The 20,202-nt window shown below is 31.4% G+C and overlaps 1 protein-coding gene across 4 annotated transcripts in view; it reads left to right on the forward strand.

The window, feature by feature from the left end:
- LOC134266760 (uncharacterized) overlaps window positions 1-19,498 on the forward strand; it is a 29,244-nt gene extending 9,746 nt beyond the window's left edge. Inside the window, exons 2-10 of one of the 4 annotated variants that reach the window (XR_009992034.1) lie at window positions 5,545-5,611; window positions 5,808-5,899; window positions 10,746-10,973; window positions 13,433-13,570; window positions 13,870-14,001; window positions 15,370-15,465; window positions 15,745-15,858; window positions 18,765-18,855; window positions 19,242-19,378. Coding sequence is in view for 3 of the 4 variants with exons in the window: in XM_062748982.1 (XP_062604966.1) it covers window positions 5,545-5,611; window positions 5,808-5,899; window positions 10,746-10,973; window positions 13,433-13,570; window positions 13,870-14,001; window positions 15,370-15,465; window positions 15,745-15,871; window positions 18,765-18,855; window positions 19,242-19,409 (1,139 nt within the window). In the remaining variant the exon portion in view is untranslated. Of the gene's footprint in view, window positions 1-5,544; window positions 5,612-5,807; window positions 5,900-10,745; window positions 10,974-13,432; window positions 13,571-13,869; window positions 14,002-15,369; window positions 15,466-15,744; window positions 15,872-18,764; window positions 18,856-19,241 lie in introns of all 4 variants that reach the window. The other 3 variants (XM_062748982.1, XM_062748983.1, XM_062748984.1) reach the window with 3 other exon arrangements.
- Window positions 19,499-20,202: the final 704 nt, after the last annotated feature.

Here is a 20,202-nt window from a genome sequence, read left to right on the forward strand (position 1 = left end):
TTCTTATCCATCCGTTCTGTTGCCGAGATTTGACCATTTCTGAACAATTAACCGTTCTTCTTATAAAAATTAACTCACATGGAAAGAAATACAAGACTCAGAAAAATCTTTCAGCTTTTGTGACAAATCGCTGCGGAAGGGGTCACGTGACCGCCAATATCACGCGATTCGCGCATGCGCAGAACGATGGCTGATGTGCATTAAAATCGGAGAGGACTAATTTAAAATAAAATCAACACTGAAACTAAATACTGTTTCTTTAATGGAAGTTATTAAATTAGTTAGCGAACTTTTTGATCACCCCTCGTATTTCAATGGTAAAAGCGTCAAAAAGGATTAAAAACTATACCGTTTACGGTACTTTAACATTAAAACTACTTAGGCAAATTTAATAATTGCAGATGAAACGCTTTAAATTCTAAGGAACATTTTATCAAATTTTCAGGATATGTTTTCTCATAAAAATTTTTATGCAGTAAACCCGCAACCTACCTTAAGAGCAGCCTTATCCTATCTGTTACTCATTGATAAATTCGCGTATCTGCGTTAATCGTGCATTTTGTTCCTAAGTCTCTCCCCCTTTTGCTAAAAGTCATTCCATTGCTGATATAAATGTATGTAAAGACATGTTTAAAATGCTATTTTGAAAAAATTCAAATTGAAGAACAGATCTGCTTTAAATTTGATCATAAAAGAAAATTTGAATTTTCATGATTTATAACAATATATGAAACATGTACCTCTACTACAATGCTTAGTCCTCGGAAATATATTACAAAGAATTTTAATGAAACATAATGAAGGGTTATCGAGAAACATTGAGATCATACTGTAAAGAAAATGCATATCTATTCACTTTAGAAAGATCATTACACTACACATTATTTATGTCTGTCTGCCTACCACTCATAATTAGAAATAGAACAACTCCTCCATAAAGATAAAATAGGTCATTTATTGAATATAAATGACAATAAACAAATAAAATACACACAATAGCCTGTTGCATGAAATACACAGTATGCTCAATCAAAAAGCATGCAACTAGGCTAACAGTCCTACTAAGAAAAATACAAGATTGCATGAACATATCCTGCATCTGCTAAAAAGTTATGTACAACATGTAAATGTATATGTTTAAGTAAAAAAGTAAAAAATACTTGGACTAGTACATTAATGGGACTAGAAAAAACAATAACATTACACAATGCCAAATATGTTATGGGGCGTTACATCGCCTAAAACATAACATTAAGAGAAGTCTAGTATATAAACATAGCTCCAGGAGGAGGGGTGGGTGGTGGCAGACTGATTCGTGCTGTTTACAAGCGGGGATTATTAATGCGCATGCGCAATTCCGTCAATATTGATATTATGTAAACAGTCAAGTTAAAAATAGCATTGAACTAAGGAAGACACATGGCAACATACATAAACCATTTATTACCATAAATTATTTTTAGGCAGTTTTCATGCTTAGAAATACGACAGATACCTAATTAATCCTTAAAGTAGCTTATATCACGGATAGGATAAAGGAAAGGGGACTTTTTAAAAATAAAATAATGAGTTCAGTATGGAAGGAACGGGCGAACACTTTGTATGAAAACCGATTGTTTTTAAATAATGAAATGCATAATGATAACAGTTTTCTATCTCATCAAAACCACAGACAAGGCAAGACAGTGAAAATATCCCTACGAGGGCTGTCCAATAAATAATGTCATGAGCTCGATGACATACAACATATATAGATATCATATGACAATAAAGTTTAACTTTCTTTCATTTTTTAATCTTTAATGAATTAAAAACAGTTTATCTGACCACTTTTCATCACATAGTTTCATTGTGGGAAGCTAAAACACAAGGGCTAGTAGAGACACTAGAGAGATGTCTATTTTATACACAAGTGAGCATGTGAATTTTAATGAACAAAAATGACATAACGGGCATCAAAAATGTGTATCTTTTCCTGGCGTCAAGGACTTACAATAACCAATGTAATGTTTGCAAAAATTCAACAAATTATCACTGATTATGTTTGATTGACGTCTTAACGACGCTAAGCAAATTTGATTTGCATTATTTTTGGGGTAGTTCACAATATATTAATGTACCATTTGACAATAAAAAATCTGAATACTCAAAAGGTCACCATATGTTTTGAAAAATAAGTGAAAACGACAGCGTGTCAGAATATCTAAACAATTTATTCATCAATCAAAAATTGTACTCATCCATGATTGTCTGAAATTCAAACAGATAATGAAACTTGAATCCATTGCTTTTTACCTTCAAAGCAAATTTACAATAAGATGCACTTGACAAAACAGCAAAAGCCTGAAAAGAGCAAAGAGTGGCAAGAGCACAAAACTATTTTTATATTTTATTTTCTTAAATATTAGTGGCATTGTTGTTCAAATTCTTATTCTGGGAGGCAGTTCATTTTCTGGAGGAATCTAGAAAGCAAACGTTTTTGTAAAAAATTCAAAGGTTTAAGAGAGAAAGGAACCAGAGTCAGGTTTCAAATCCATAAAATTTCTTCAGGACAGCGTAAGAACCCACATGTCATATAAAGTGAAACGGAAAGTTAATGTTTTGTCATACTAGCAATATTCGCTGGATCTATCAACCTTTGACCCGTTTCATTTTCCAAACTTGAAAAAAAAATTTAGAAAAAAGTAAAGGAAAAGATAGGACCTGCCATATTTTAGATACGAAGTGCCAGACTCAAAATTGTGTTCTAAGAACAATTAGAAATTTGATAAAAATGTTTACAGACATGTGTTTAAATTAAAAAGAAAGCATTTATTTATTTAAGTGAAGTCATTAAGACTAAATCATTAAAACCTTTTTTTTTGTTTCTATCTGAGCATCGACGGATATCCCAAAATTTTAAGTTTAGGATCGGATGCCTAGATGGACAACATCTCCTGTTGATCATTCACAAACCGTCGAGAGCATTGATTGGGTAGATAGGACATTCTTTAATGAGATTTGGTATACAACGAAGCATTGTTTAGGCCTCAAAAAGGGGCGTGGCTTTACTTTTTACGGGAAATGTTTACTTTGACATCACAGAAATATAGATATGTCTCATAATACAAACCTGTTGATACATTAAAAATAGCTGTTAAATAAACCCAACACAGTATACAAAATACTGATAGCAACGAACTGGTCGACTTGACATCATTTTGGTAAAAGTGACGTATTTTATGCACTGTGAAAAACAGATCATTGACATGTTTTTTTTTTATATAGTGAAAAACGCATTTTATTATATAAAAGAATATTATTTATAGATTTTAGGTAGGCTATTGATAGCAATGTAAAACCTTTGTTTAATGTGATAATTCAATAAATATCGAGAGAACGTATTTAATGAATTTTAATGTGTTTTTGGTACAGGTTTCGCATATTTAACACTAGATTTTTTGACGTCAACATAAACTTGCAAGTACATTAATAGCTATCTGTTTACTTTACCCACTGATGAATGAGTTGTAATGCATTATGGGTTACAACAAGTACTCTGTTGTGTTGAAAATAAATGGCAACTTTAACTGTCCCTTAGAAACTCATTTTCATTCCTTTTTTTAGATTTATGCAAGAAATATTTTAAATGATGTACAATCTTTTATTTCAATGCTCACTGTGATTTACAAATTTGCCGCTTTATGAAGCCTTATATCAACTTATAATACATCGGCTTAAACCATTGTTCAAAGAGATGTAGGTGCTATCGTGTCGATAAAGCACTGAAAAGTTTTTATTTTCTCACACGTGATATATGTGTATATAGTTTTAGACAGCAGTACAAGTTGCGCAAATATTATTTAACCCATCAACAGTATCAACAAGCTAATTCAGAGAATTCTTGTCCTCCGCTTAGGGAAAAAGTCGGCTCCCCCTGACTGAATTTGTAGAATTATTAAATGTATACATGTGTACTGAAGCAAATAAATTACATGTATGTCAATATGCATATAAAGATTTGATTGCTTATTCTTCATTATGTGTATAGAAGATTTTTTTATATGGAATTTTTATCACACTGTAATGATGATTTTATAACCTCATAAATTTTTCATTTCACATGCTGAATACTATCTTTTAGTAAAAAAAAAAAAGTATTTAAAAAAAAAAAAAAAGAAAGGTTCGACCGAGATTTGATCCCGGTACCTTTCGCACTTGAAGCGAGATACATAATCACTAGACCACGGAATCGCTTTACAAAGTGTGAAGTATATGCAGAAGTGAAGTCACATACATGTATATATTCATGTTTTCATGTTCGGTATTCTCAAAATTTTACACAATCCATGGTGTTTGATTTATTTAGCCTTTATTAAACAGTTCTAATAGATGTAATAAGAACATAAAGTCCGCCGAGAACCTGTTTTATTCGCAATAACTCTCCTCATGCCCCTGCGCTAAAAATAGCGGCATATAATACTATAAATACTAATAAAACAAACGGGGCGGGGCACTTTGAGAGGGGTGAGAGACGTCCTAGGAAGTTTTGATATTAAATTACATTGCATAAGCTCAAAATCTTCTTGAAATATCGCCCGGAAATAATAGTATTTCACACAGACAGAATGTATAAATTTACGACCTTGAACTTTGACCTTTTGACCTCAAAATCAATAGGGGTCTTCAATAGGCCACAGGGAGTTGTTATATAAAATTTCATTGCAATAGCTCAAATGGTTCTAGAGATAACGTGTGGAAAGGAAAGTGTTTTAACAGACAGAATTTGCTTATTTATGACCTTGACCTTTGACCTTTTGACCTCAAAATCAATAGGGGTCTTCTTTAGTCCACAGGGAGTTGCTATGCTAAATTTCATTGCAAAAGCTCAAAAGGTTCTCGAGATATCGTATGGAAACGAAAGCGTTACAGACAGACAGAAAGACGGACGGACGGACGGACAAACCCAAATTAATATCCCCCACTTTTCAAGCGGGGGACAAAAAGATTTTTATGTACATGCAAATATTATTTAACCCATCAACAGTATCTAAAAGTTTATTTGTACATGCAAATGTCAAAGCGTTTTGTACGGTATTTGAAGCAACTATTAATCATCTAAAACAATTCCAATATTAAACGTGAGCATGGAGCAGTGTCTTTGAAATATAATCTTTCAATTTTGGACTTATAAAGTGATAAAGAACCTGTACAGTTTTTCCGCTGACAAAGTAAATATTGTGCACTAAACCTACGATGTAACTGATGTAAGTTACAGCTAAAAAAATAATGTATATTTTTAAGATTATATAACCTACATGGTACCTTGGAATTGTACTTTAGGCGTTAAATATACTTTAATTTATCCCTTTAGAAAGGATAAACAGAATCGTTTACCTGCATAAAGAAATATTACTGATTACAAAGTGTTTTTATGTGATGTTTACGTAGAAAAATGTTCTTTTCCCTTTTGATACATTGAGGAGATCCCTGTCATTCTAACTAAGATGCATCAAGTTTAAAATATTGTGATATAAACTTTTTAATCCCATTAATTTTATTCAGATTGTTGGCTTAGACTGCTGTATCTTTTCGTACCAATCACTGGAGTCTATAACTATGAATTCAAAAAGTATTGATAAATGTTCTGTTAATGATGTTGAAAAGATTGTCTTTGTTAAAATTTTGGTTTTGTTGAAAGATTTTCTTTGGAATAATTTTTCAAAATTGCTATTAATTTTTATAATACGTTAGATTCCTATGACTTATCACTGACAAGAAATACAATGCTGTTTTTTGACAAATACGCAAACCCTTATTATTTACAGTTATATTTGTCTTGGTGATGCAGCGGAATTTCTCAACGCAGAAGATTTAGTATGCAGAAGTACGCTAGGAAAAGTAAAAGAGTGGTTAACGAGTAATTATTCGTTTTAAATAAAATGTACCTAGCATTATTAAATCTATTTATTAAATCTGTATAAAACGAATGAAAATTTGTTTACATGTTCAAACTCCTCGATAATAACTTCATACTTTATCAAATCTAATAAGTATGTCTTGACTGGGTTTAAACATATTTCAAGGATATATCTCTTCAAAGGTTTTTTTATTTCTCTCAAATATGAATTTTCGTTTCATAATTAAACATGGTAATTTATGATACATTTTAAAGAATCACTTTTTTATGATAAATTCAGATTAACTTCGAGACATCTGTAAGACTGATGATTTGAAACATGTGAAGATAACAGACAATATTCAAAAATCAAAAGTCCATAATAGAATAAAAAACAAGAGCAGAGCAAACATGGAACTCCAAAATATCAGAGGTGGGATCAGATGCCATGAAAGACTTAGTCCGAAAAATCTGACGTTTTCTGGCTTTTTTACGATTTTGATATTTTACATGCCAGGAAAACGTCAGAACCGGCGCCATTACGAAAACTGGGAATTTCACCGTCTCCAACCGAAGTTGATTTTCTATACTTGGGAACCGAATTAGATGCCGAAATCACAATTTATCAATGGCACAATACTACTAGAACTCACCAATAGCGATGAATAGAAATTACCACTCCTCATTCCGATTCAGAACTTGCACGATTTTAAAATGCACGAAATGAAAACAAATCTCGACAGTCAGATAAAATGTGTTCATCGGATTATATTATTTCATAAACGAAACAAAAAAACGATGTTGGTGAGTACTAAAGGTTTTGTACTATTGATAATATGTGAATTCAGCATTTAATTCGGTTTACAAGTATCAAAAATCAACCTCTGAATGCCGCCTCCGGTTGGAGGCGGCGATTTCCCAGTTTTCGTAATGGCGCCGGTTCTGACGTTTTCCTGGCATGTAAAATATCAAAATCGTAAAAAAAGCCAGAAAAACGTCAGATTTTTCGGACTATGAAAGACTGAGCATCCCCTGCCGACGGTCACATCCACCATGTGCTCCATTTCATGATCGGGAAATAACGGGAAAATCGGTCGCCAATTCAGTTTATTAATAATGGACTAACAATAAGTATGAAAAACGTCAGTCAGCATTTGAATGAATGATTCATTGTTAAATGAAAGTGAAATATTACAGTTGACACCAAGTTATTATTCGATCGATATTTTGGTGAATTTAGAGAAAAAAGATTATATGATTTCCTGAAATATCATCCGCGTGTGAACATAACAAATCAATTTCTTTAGTATTGAATCTCAAATAAGTGGAATAGATTATGCTCCATTATACCCGTATAATAATTGATATACTCCCTTAAACTACATTATATTTTGGACCTAAAGGATGTGTCAAAATTATTCAAGAATGTATTTTTCATCTTAAGAGTTTTTAGCTCACCTGAGCCAAAGGCTCAAGTGAGCTTTTCTGATCAAAATTTGTCCGTTGTCTGTCGTTGTCGTCGTCGTCGTTGTCGTTGTCGGCGTTGTCGTTGTCGTAAACTTTTCACATTTTCATCTTCTTCTCAAGAACCACTGGGCCAATTTCAACCAAACTTGCTACAAAGTATCCTGGGATGAAGGGGATTCAAGTTTGTTCAAATGAAGGGCCACGCCCTTTTCAAGGGGGAGATAATCATGAATTAGAGAAAAAATAAAGGCATTATTAAAAAATCTTCTTCTCAAGAACCACTGGGCCAGAAAAGATGAAACTCATATGGAATCATCTTCAGGTAGTGTAGATTCAAGTTTGTTCAAGTCATGACCCTCGGGGATAGGGCGGGGCCAAAATGGCCGATCAAAATTTTACATAGGAATATATAGGAAAAATCTTTAAAAATCTTCTTCTCAAGAACCACTGGGCCAGGAAAGATGAAACTCATGTGGAATCATCCTCAGGTAGTGTAGATTCAAATTTGTTCAAATCATGACCCCCGGGGGTAGGGTGGGGCCAAAATGGCCTATCAAAGTTTTACATAGGAAATATAGGAAAAATCTTTTAAAATCTTCTTCTCAAGAACCACTGGGCCAGGAAAGATGAAACTCATGTGGAATCATCCTCATATTGTGTAGATTCAAGTTTGTTCAAATCATGACCCCCGGGGGTAGGGTGGGGCCAAAATGGCCGATCAAAGTTTTACATAGGAATATAGAGGAAAAATCTTTTAAAATCTTCTTCTCAAGAACCACTGGGCCAGGAAAGATGAAACTCATATGGAATCATCCTCATGTAGTGTAGATTCAAGTATGTTCAAATCAGGACCCCCTCCCCCCCCCCCCCCCCCCAACACCAAGTAAACTTTCAGTTCTGATCTGATATGTGCTTTTTCCTTGCCAATTGCTCAGGTGAGCGATGTGGCCCCTGGGCCTCTTGTTTTTCATTCAATTTGTAAGACCTTTTTTTATTATAATAAAACAGAGGGTCCTGTGTGTACTTAATTAATATATAGGTCTTAAGGCGGGAGTAAGTAGTCAACTGTCAAATTTACTCCACCTTGGCACCTGATCCCACCTTTTGAATTTCCATGGTTTTGTGTGTATGTACTGTTTACAGATTTCTATTTTCTAAAATTCAATTTAGTACAGCTCAATGCACTTTTTCAGCTCACATCGTTTTTCGAACAAATTGACGTCACATTGTCACAATGCGAAATTGCGTGACAAGGCAACAAAATATATTATAATAGGCATTTCTAACTTACTTTTAAACGCAGCATTGTTAAGACTTGAAAAAGGGGGCGGGGCCTAATATATACGGGGAAAGTCTACTATGACGTCACACAAAATTATGACTTTTAAGTATTTCTCATAATACCTGATAATGAAATAATATGCAACTTTTAACTGTATTAGCATAATAAACAACAATACAACTTATCAATGCATTAAAAAAAGTTACCAGTTAAATCCCATGTAGCTGGTTATAAACAAAGCACTGATCGTAATGAACTTGTAAACATGACGTCACATTGGTAAAATGACGTATTTCGTGTGCTGTGAGAGGCAAATTGAGAAATTTTTTAACAATGAAAAATGCGTTTTATTATTAAACAGAATATTATTTACAGGTTTTAATAGTCGATTAATACCAATGTTTATTCTTTGTTTTGTGCGGTTATTAATTAACTACCAAGAGAATGTATTTTATTAATTATGTCGTGTTTTCATGCACAGGTTACGTATATTTTACATCGAGATGCCTCATAAAATCGTACTTTCGCAAGGGCATACACTGCATAGATCTGAATCATTTTTTGAATATAGATAAAGGATATTATCCTTAACTTGAAAAGTGCTGCTGCTTTCTTTAAATCGAGGGCGAGATTTTATTAGTACATAAAATATTTGGTAAAAATCAAACATATTTCGACATTGGCCTATTTACTTGAAAATTCAACTATTAAAACGCGAATTCTATTCAAAGCAGCAGCACTTTTCAGAAACTACAAAGTATGCAAAAACAATTAATAGCTTGAATTTTTTATTTCAACAAGGGTATGCCCTTGCGATATTGAAATTTGTTAATGACCTTCATTCAGTGCACAAACTATGCATTTATCACGTGACTGTCCATTGATGGGACTAAACTTCATACAGTACAGAGTGGGTTATACTATGCTATTTCCATAAGTATTAAAGTTCTGTGATAATAAAACAGCTAAATTAAAATAAATTCAATTTAAAAAAAAATCCCCCTTTTTTGCACGTCTATTTTCCGTTGACTTCTCATAGTAGGCCTTAACAGTGCTGCGAATTTATTTAACTAACTTAAAACATAATTCATAGATAATTATACGTAGGATTTTGATATACTCTTGGCTGATGGATTGTGATAGTTCCCAAATGGTTTTTCGTAGTTTCTCGTCAAATGTAGCCATCTATGTACCCGTTCTTTGTAAAGCAGTTCTTTGCCTTGCATTGACTCAAAAACAGTGCAAATCATGTAATTTTTGTTTTTCTGTACAATAACATGACTCTATAAAGCGCAAGATGATAATAGTATTTCACATTAGTTCGACTGCGTCTCATGTTAAAAAGCTGGTATTTTGTTAAGGTTACTTTCTGAATCTAGCATCGTAAAAGATACTTCCGACTGCAAAATTCTAAAGTTTAAGACCGTTAATGTAAACGAATTTTATTTTAAATGGTAACAATTTACTACTTCAAAATATGAACAATACTTTTTTAACTTGTCTTTTGGCATGATTTCTTTGGGCAGCATTGTCATTTCTTTGCCTTACATTTCGACAAAACCACGTCAAGTATGGAAAATGTGCAAAGTAATTCGTAAAAATACTCATATTCAAGATTTTAAAAATTCAACTTAATAGTATCAAAGAAAGATGGGTTATTTCAATTTGTAAATACCTATGTGAAACCAAAAAGATGTAACAGCCTATCATTTATAAATTAAGTCTCATTAATATTGACTATAAAACTTTAAGATGATGAATCTAAAGAATATGTACCTTTAACAAAAGGTATTAAATACATTTTAGAGCTACGTCTCGTATTGAAGGTCGGTAATGTTCATTTTATTGAAAAAAAGAATGTTATCTTAATTTGTGCGAAAAAACATGTGAGGTTAAAAAGTGCGTTGAACTGTATATTTATTGTTTTAGGGTGTGTGTGTGTAATGGGGGGGGGGGGGTAGTTCATTGTTCATTAACCTTGTTCTCTGAGACATGAGGCGTCTTTTTGTTCACTGATTAAGTTAAATAGGTCTTAAATGTATCGTAGTGTATGTATTTCATGATTTATAGATATGCATTTAAAATTATATTCAGCAAGTGTCATTTTTACCATTTTAGATAAATCAAACGATGCAAAATGTGGCTCGAACGCAGTTTCCGAAGTTTCTTTCAAATACGATGATGCCAGAAAGGATTTTCAAAAATTTTCTTTTCATACAGCAAAACTACAAATCTTAAACGAGGATAAAGTCAAGTCATTTACAACTTGGAAACCAATTGCTTGTGCTAATGCTCGGGATCGTACATTTGGAACATTTTTCATCAATTTGAACTGGCAGATTAATGGTAAGAACTTTTTTGTAAAGTTTTTATCTGTGTTTATGGGAAATATTATTAAAGAAATATATAACTATATAATTTGTCTTCTTTTCACAAAATCTTAGGATTATAAATTGAAAATGTGAATTTTCAAAAAAAAAAGGAATATATCTAGTGGAAGATTGCAACCATAGCATAAAATTATAAAAGTAAAAAGTTGGATTCAACAAGAAAGAACGAATACAGTAAATATAAAGGGGGCATCCCCAGCATAGATACATGATTGTATTTAATCTGATTTGTACCCCCCTCCCCAAAATAAAATTTTGTTTTACTGCAGAAAGATCAAATAATGATTTTTGCGTGTAAATTTCGTATAAGTATTTTTCGGTAATTGGAAATAAAATGTTGGAAAATATACAAAACCGATTCAAGTGACAAACCGAAAAGCTGCAATTTAATTCTAATATTAACAAGTTGATTTTTCTATTCCTCTCTAAGAAGCTTGCCCTTCATTTCTTAAGCGATTTTGAGTCCTGTTTTATTATGATTATAAGCTCTTATATATACTTTTTTCGATAAATCCTCCAATTAATAAAATTTCTATCATGAGAAACATACTTTTAACAATGCCAACAATAATAATGTCAATCTTTTTAATACTATTAAAGAAAACGTTTTGTGTTTTCAGTAGAAATTAAGGATAAGATCATTTAAGGGTTCAAACAGATTACTACAGGGTGATCCAAAACATCTGATACCATTTTGAATTTTCGTAACTTCGTCAATAATCATTCTACATATTTTATTTATACATCATTTTAAATTGCTTATCCTATCATTTTAATAAATATAGAAAAACGGAAAAAAGTTGACGTCGCCATGACGATATGACGTCATAAAAGTGTTATTGTTTATTTCACATGGATATGTCAAATCAGAGAGCTGCCAGAAATTGTCCAATTATATTTTGAGACACATTCATCCAAAACAGTGATTCGTATCATGAGAAAAAGTTATGCATTGGGCACTAAGCTTACAAAACTGCAGGTTAATAAGTTAATGAAGAAATTTCAAAAGACTGGTTTAAGAGAAGATGCTCATTTGAAAGACATTTGAAGGCCCAGTACAATGAAAACTTTTGAATCGGTTGCAGTTGTTAAAGAACTGATAACGGAAACGTCACAAAAATCAGTGAGAAGTGTTATGAAAAATTCAGGAAACAGGCCCAGTTATGGAAGTGTGTACAGAACTTTAGTGTATAAGATAAAAAATTTTCCTTGTACAGTGCCTATGATTTATTTCCTACAAGATGGAGGAACCCCAGATACATCATCAGAAAAAATTCTTAGATGGTTGCAGAAAAATATTCAGTAATTTCGTTCAGGACTGACTGTGTTTAAGTCCACAGAATATTTTTCTGTGGGGATTTTCAAGGGAAAAGGTGCATACTTTAAAGCCAAACACCTTTTAGTATCTGAAATCAGCAGTTACCCGGGAAATTCGGAAAGTTACACAAGAAATGACGAACTCGTGATTGAACAAAATGGACGTCACGTAGAGCATGTGCTGTAAATAGCAGCATTATTTTGGGACTGTATTATTATTTAAAAGAATGTGTATAAAATGTGTGGCATGTATTGTATAAAATGTTATAACATATGTAAAAATTTGAAATATTTCAATAAAGAGTGTCATGATTTTTTAAAGAATTATTATCACTTGAAATGGTATCAGATATTTTGGATCACCCTGTACAATCTATATCGTTAAATTATTATATTAAATTTCTCTATTATGTAAGTGTAATCTAGGACATTAACTTTGTTTTAAATTATATTTCGAGAACAATTAATTTTATATTATTGTACTTGAATCTGTTGAATGTTTTTTGGAGTTTAATATTTAATGCTCTTCTTCACCCTCAACTTTTTAAAAAAGTTTTTTAGTACCGGAGTATTTTCTTCAAGTAAAATAATTTGGAAAAAAAATAATGTAGATATCAAATTTTCAGTCATGATATTACAACTTTAAAATCAAAAACAAATATATAAATTTTGAAATTGTTTTCATTTCATGTATACATTAAGTTTGAAAATTTAGTATACTCTTATGTTTACAAATCTCTACCGTGATTAAAATACATATTTATAGAATGTAAAAATATTTAATCATCAGCTCCTTTTTTGTGCAAAAGTTTTGTGTCTTCTGCAAAGGCCTATTTGTATGACAATTTATGAAACAAAGGTGAATGAATCACAAAAAGTGACTTAGGAGTTTCTTTTAATTCCTCAAAATCACAAAACTCCTGCTTTTAACATCAAATTGTAATGATCAAATTAAAACTCTAATCAATAGTGATTTCTAATGGGGTTTCTAAAAAGAATCAATATCTGATAACATAAAGTATGAGAAATAAGAAACAAATTTTTAATAACTATGCATATTTTGATTCTTCAATTGGCCTTTTTTTTTCATTTCAAAAGTTGATTTAAAACTGGGAGAATCATGTAACGAAGATAATCAATGCATAAAAACTGGTTACAACAGACATTGTGACAGAACATTTTCCATTTGTTCGTGTATAAATGGATTTACAGAAATTAATGGTCATTGCTTGAAAAGTAAGTTGAAAGAATTAGCGTTTTCCCTCTTTCTTTTTTTCTTATTTATTGATTTTAAGAATTATTCTCATTTTTAAAAAAACCTTTATAAATTCCTTTATAAGAAATCATTTTCTTTGTATCTTGATTTTTTTTTTTTCGGTAAACATGTTGAAGTGTCTTGAATACTTTTTCTCGTATAATATTGAGCTATATATTTATTTGAATAAACGATAATAAACTTGTAAAATACAACATTTTCAAGTTATAAAAATTTATTATGCTATAAGACGCAATTCTTATTTCAAATGGTTATTTAGGTGGATTGAAAGTTAATGACACCTGTTTATATGATGAGCAATGCAATAAAACAACCAATAGTACTATCTGTAGAGAACACGTTTGTGTCTGTATGACGGATTATATTTATAAAGATGGAATATGCCAGCCATGTAAGTCATTGAAAAAAATAATATGACCATGTCACGCACAAAGATATTAATGCACAAAGATGAGCAATATGTTATTTTGAAAGTAGGCAACACGGTTTGTCGCGACGCACTTTGAAAAGAGCACGCTCTTTGAAAAAAAAAAACAATTTCAAAGTATATTAAAATTGGGGAAAAATCAGCACACTTTCAAACAAAATCAAAGTGTGTTAAATTTAGCAACAACTCAACAACGCACTTTGAATTATTTTTAAAGTGAGTTAATTAAGATTGTACATCAATGTCTTTTTCTGTAACAACGGAGACACTTTACACATTTTGATAAACATTCATCTGTACGTAGAGAGCATTATCTTGTATATCTTTCTGTAAACATATGAAATTATTTATCTTTATCGAGAATGAAGAGAAGACGGGTAGAAGGTATCTTTGACCAACTCTTTATTTTTTCTATACGCAAGCATCGGTAGCAAATTGAAAGTGGATGGGTTTGTGGGTGGGTGTGGGGAACTTAACCACAATAAAGGTAATTCCCATTTTTCAATGCCTTTATCTTTGCAAAAAATGTTTGGAGTTAAGCCCTCTGTCTCCTTCCCCTCCGATTCCACTGACTATGCTACATTCAAATATAGGCTTTTACATATTTGGTACATGCATGACGTTGAAAAATTATACACAAAATACATTAAAAATAGTAGATTTTAAATACAGTAAAAGATTAAAGAGAGGAAGAATTTTCAAAGGATGAAAAATATCAAAATAACCTTCTTAGGAAAAGAAGTTATGCTTAAAGAAGATCAATTATTGTGCTCCCCCTACATTTACCAAACTTATTACTGTAACAGTTTAAAAAACAAATCTAAAAGAAACAAAATTCCGCTATTAAACAATCATTTCTCCATTATCTTTAAAAGGCACTTTTATAGCATTTATGAAATCCTACATGCAACATATTTAAAACGTTTATTTCTCAGATCTTAAAGTGATCTCATTACTGAACCAACCAGTTTCAAATATGTATCATACAAGTACCTACGATTTGCAAGTATATTGACAAAGCCATACACTTTATTATCTATGAAAGTACATTAATATGTTCGATTTAAACTCACACAAATTGCGTTGACTTGGTTCCAAATTTTAAGCCTTATTTTTTGCGAACAGCAATATTTCATTTAAAAGAAATTACAGAATTTTTCTTGAATTGATTTACATTTGAAGTTAAAGTATTTCTCTCTTAGTTGTAAATCTTGTAAACTTTTGAAAAATTACAATTTGTAAATGATACATTTAATATTAATTTTGAAAAGATTGATAAATTGCAGCTTGTAAATTCTACAAAGTTAACGTTGATATTAATTTAATCATTAGTTTTTGCAGAAATTACAGCGACTGACTGGTCCCAAGGCAGGTGGTCCAAAACTACAGCTGCCCTTTTGAACCCCGAAAACAATATTTACAATCAGAGTATTGATTTATTATTCAGTACATACTAGAAAATTTTATTATCGATGAAATGTGCGATATAAATTTAATTATAACACTTACATCTAAACACCAGTAATTAACAACGCATGGAAAGTAAATTACTTAGTTGTATGTTTATTAAATTATCAGCTATTGTTATTTTTAGACAAAATCGAATACAAGTAATTTATATGATGACCTTACTTTGAGATAAAGTTCACTTATGTTCGTTTGCAATTAATGCATGAATACTCATTGATATACTTTTCTTATCCTTAGCAATCACGAAATCGAACATAAGACATCTGATTGTTGCAGCAAGTGCGGGATTTACTTTGGGCATACTTGGATGTTTAAGTGCAACATTAATCATCAATAGATGCAACAGAAAATGTAAATATAAAAGGTGAAATTTGATTTTTTTCATTAAAATTCCATTGTAGAAAGGATATGGATATTAACGAACAGTAATCAATATCAAAGTCCATAAAACAATTCAAAATAGGAACGTAGAAAGCACGGACCTCAGAGGTGGGATCAGGTGCCATGGAGGAGTGAGCACTCCCTGCTGACCGGTCACACCCGCCCTGTGCTCCTTATCATGATCAGGTAATATCGAAAAAAATCCGTCGTCAATTCAGTATAGAGATAATGGACTAACATTTAATATGAAAAAAGTCAGTTAGCATTCGACTTTATGATAAATTGTATTTGCTGACAAGGTCATTGTCTCGACCAAAGAACTTACAATGTACAAAATGATGACTTAAAACGAGACTGCTGACATTTTATTTCATCAACTTTCTTGTCAATAATTGACATCGTTTAAGAAATTGTTCAGAAAGTTTAAGAAAGTTGTAGAGCATAATCTTGAGTATCGAATCAAATGAGATATATGCACTCCGTATGCAGGTGATGAAGGTATTTTACTGCATAAGTAAAGAAAGTGGATGATAGAAAAGTTAAAGTCATCATGTTTATCTTAAAACTTGGTTGTTAGATTACCATTTACGCCCTTTTCAAGTAAAATACTCAGGTATGAAACAGATCAGTCGTACTCTGTAATATCCTTTATCTCAAGCTCACCAGGGTATGTCATATCTACGTAGGAATGGAAATTACCAGAATGATTATTAATTGATAATACGTCTTAGATGCATCTAAATGTCGAGGTGAAGGCCACAGCACGTGTTTTCTTTTTCTCACGCATAAGATTTTGCACAAACTGCTTCATATGAATATAAAAATAGATCTGCTAATAAAGAAGTGTAATTGGTGGCCATTTGAATTCTAATAGATTGTTGGAATAACTGGCCTCCAAAAACCCTCATTGATATTGTCAATCAGAAACAAACAGATGCATCTCTTTGATGTCAACTTCAGAGTACTTGTGAGTGCAATCAGAATGTGTTGTAACAAAATAATTTTGCAAATGACCAATGACGAGGTAAGTAAATGTACGAGTTCCATTTTTATTGGAAAAAAAAACAGCTGTCAAGATATCAAAAAGCTTAGACTTTAATTTATCGTGGGGAATGGCTGTGTATAAAGTTGAAGTCGTAAGTTTTTAAGATGTTGATTTTGGTAAAATCTTGTGATTTCAAATAGTTCAAAAGTTCTTCAGAATTTTTGAGTATCCGCATCTGATTCACACCACTTCTTGAATATATTTTTGCACAGTAGTCTTGAAGTGTTTCCTTCACTACTGTCAGTATCTTAGTGAGAAGTAACGAAAGAGGCTTGGTTGAACATTTACTTATAAATGCATCTTTGTTTATAAGGTTTTTTTTATAAAGTTGAAAATACCCGTGACATATTTATCCAAAGGAGTAGCCTACATTACTTTTAAATATAAATTTAAAATACACAAACGGGATAGAAGTTTATTTTACTCAAAAAATAAAGTATAATTAGGTTGCCTCAGCTGTTCTGTTTGCATAAGGATATATATATCTATGGAATTAATTTTAAGAAGTGTCAATCTATGGAGTTCATAGAGATTTATATTTTTGAGGTAGACCCTCTAGGTATAACAGTTATTTGTCTCGTTTTAATATTGTTATACACATATTCCAATATATTTTAAACATGTATATTTTCCAAGAAAATTAAGTAGGTTTGATCCTTAGCTTTAGGTCAGAGTTTGTTTCCTGTTTTTATTTCCCATCATTTTCCATTTTTACATTAAATCTGGGTTGTACAATGCAAATTAAACTATATTCAATTAAAATTCTACGATTTAATTTAATAGAAGAAATCATAAAGCAAGGAAATATAAGATGTAGCAGAAGGTTTTCATAATGACTAATTGACCTCTTTGAAATAATTAACAGACAGTTAAGTAGTGTATTGATTTCACATGCAGAATACAAATTAAACTCAATTATTATGTTTTGTGAAATGCTCTTGCTAGTATTCAAATATTTATTAAATTCATGCTAATGAGTTTAACAATCATGATTATTATGAAAAATTAAGAAAAATATATTTAAAATTCCAAAAAAAAATATATACATTTTAACTGAAAAAAACCTTAATTTTAGTAATATATAAAAACATACATATTAAAAGTCTCAAGAGTTGATTTTTTTCAGAATATTTAAGATATCATTCTTCTTAAATTCAGTGAAAGTTTGAACCATTAAATTATTTCTTTTCCAGTGAAATTTTTTATCCCGAAAAAAAACCTACTTTTTTGAAAGCAGAAAGTTTTAATTAGAGTTTACGAGGAGTGACGATGATTTTTTTTGTCTTGATTTTAATGATCCTCTTTCAACAACGTAAGCCCCTTTGCTTGTCGTAAAAGGCGACTAAATGGGGCGGTCCTTCGGATGAGACCGTATAAACCGAGGCCCCGTGTCACAGCAGGTGTGGCACGATAAAGATCCCTCCCTGTTTAAAGGCCGTAAGTGCCGAGCATAGGCCCAAATTTGCATCCCTTCACCGGCAATGGCGACGTCTCCATGTCAGTGAAATATTCTGGAGTGTATTGATAAAAATTAATATCAATTGATTATGCAATCTCAAATGTACATGTATAACATAGAATCAAAAAGCACATTTATTTCTTTTTAATCAGACTATTTGTGTATACTTAATTTATACTTGACATTAATTTTCCAAGACTTTTTAAGAATCAAGATCCAACTTCTTCCATGTGTTTCTGTAAAGAAAGTTTTGTTTGGGGTATATAATGAATTTTTTTTTAATTTGTAAACACTTTAATACTTGTTTTTGATAATGCTCGCAAATTTTCTCTGCACGATTTTTTTTAAAAGGATTAAATATATTTTTTTCAGGTGCAAAAAGTTACCGATTGTAAATAATGTGAGCTATGAAAATGATGTAAATTTTTCTCCCCACATGGAAGCAGAAGCCTCATTTTCAAGGGTAAAATATTTCTGTTTATATTTTTTTGATATATACATATATAATAAATCTAGTCATTTGCAATTTCTCTTAATACATACGTTGTCCCCCATTTGTATAACAGAAATTTATAGAGAGAAATGTGAAAATTATTGTAGAATTGTGCACGTAATTATGCTAAAAAAGCTTGTCTTACACGTAAAAGTTCAAAAGAAAAGAAAACTTAGTCTTCCGTTTTTTTTTTAACTTTGCTATTTTATATGCATTTCAGAGCAAAAATTCTCTGCTAACAAGTACATCTTATAAAACAATATTTTAACATTAAATTAAAATTTCATGGAAAAATCAAGGTAAAGTTTGTCTTTTCCTTCAATAAAATATTGCTTACGGCCATAATGTCTTTCAAGGAACAAGTCATATTCACACCAGAATACACAAATGTTGGAGGAACCGAGCATGGAGACTCGGATACATACAACCATCTTCATGAGAGAACTTACAGGCCAGACACGAATGATTATGACCATGTACAGCATATAAGAGGTGTATTGATCAGTAGAACTTTGAAAACTTAGTTTACAAAACTGTAAACAAAAATACTTTCTTTAATTATAAATGCTTGTATTCTGCATATGTGTGTCAATAATATAAATGAGTTAAAGTTGGACAATTTTTATAATTGATGGCTTTATAATGTATCATTGATTATGAATCTTGTATGCATACCTATTACCATATGCCTATTACAGAAAATATACCTACTTATAAACGTATGCACATCATTTTATAAAGAAATTGAGAGGTATCACTTGAAAAAAAAACAAACTGAAAAAAGGAATAATTTCCGTGATTAAAGAAACCTTTACTTTATCAATGCACGGTAGTTAACATGATACGAGTATCTCAAGTTTAATGCAGATTGTTGTTGTTTTCAAATTCTTCACCTTGTAACGAAAGCTTTTAGAAGCTCCGCAACGTTTCATGATATTATCAACCTTTTTGACAATGTTATTAACTATCATCTGTAGCTTATAGACTCTCTAACGTCAGGTTCAATATCTCATTATGCTCAGAAGTACTACACTGAGAATTTAATGAGGTTACATAAAGATCGTGATACATGTACAAAGTCGAAAATAAGTGCGTAATGATGACAATGATTTCTAATAACATCACACTTTACCACTTGAAACATTTGAGGTATATACATTGTTTCTTAGATTTTTATAAAAAATGAAATTCTTGCCATCGAGGATCAATTGGCACAAAAAGGGTTTTAACAGTAGGATGTGACTTCTTCCACTACACAGCATCTTATCCGTCGTCAGAAGGGGTCTGGAAGTGTTTTACCATTCATGTAGATAAAAT

This window comes from Saccostrea cucullata, unplaced genomic scaffold (genome assembly GCF_032062105.1).
Source record: "Saccostrea cucullata isolate Sc308-1 unplaced genomic scaffold, CSIRO_AGI_Scuc_v1 ctg2945, whole genome shotgun sequence".
Lineage (NCBI taxonomy): Eukaryota > Metazoa > Mollusca > Bivalvia > Ostreida > Ostreidae > Saccostrea > Saccostrea cuccullata.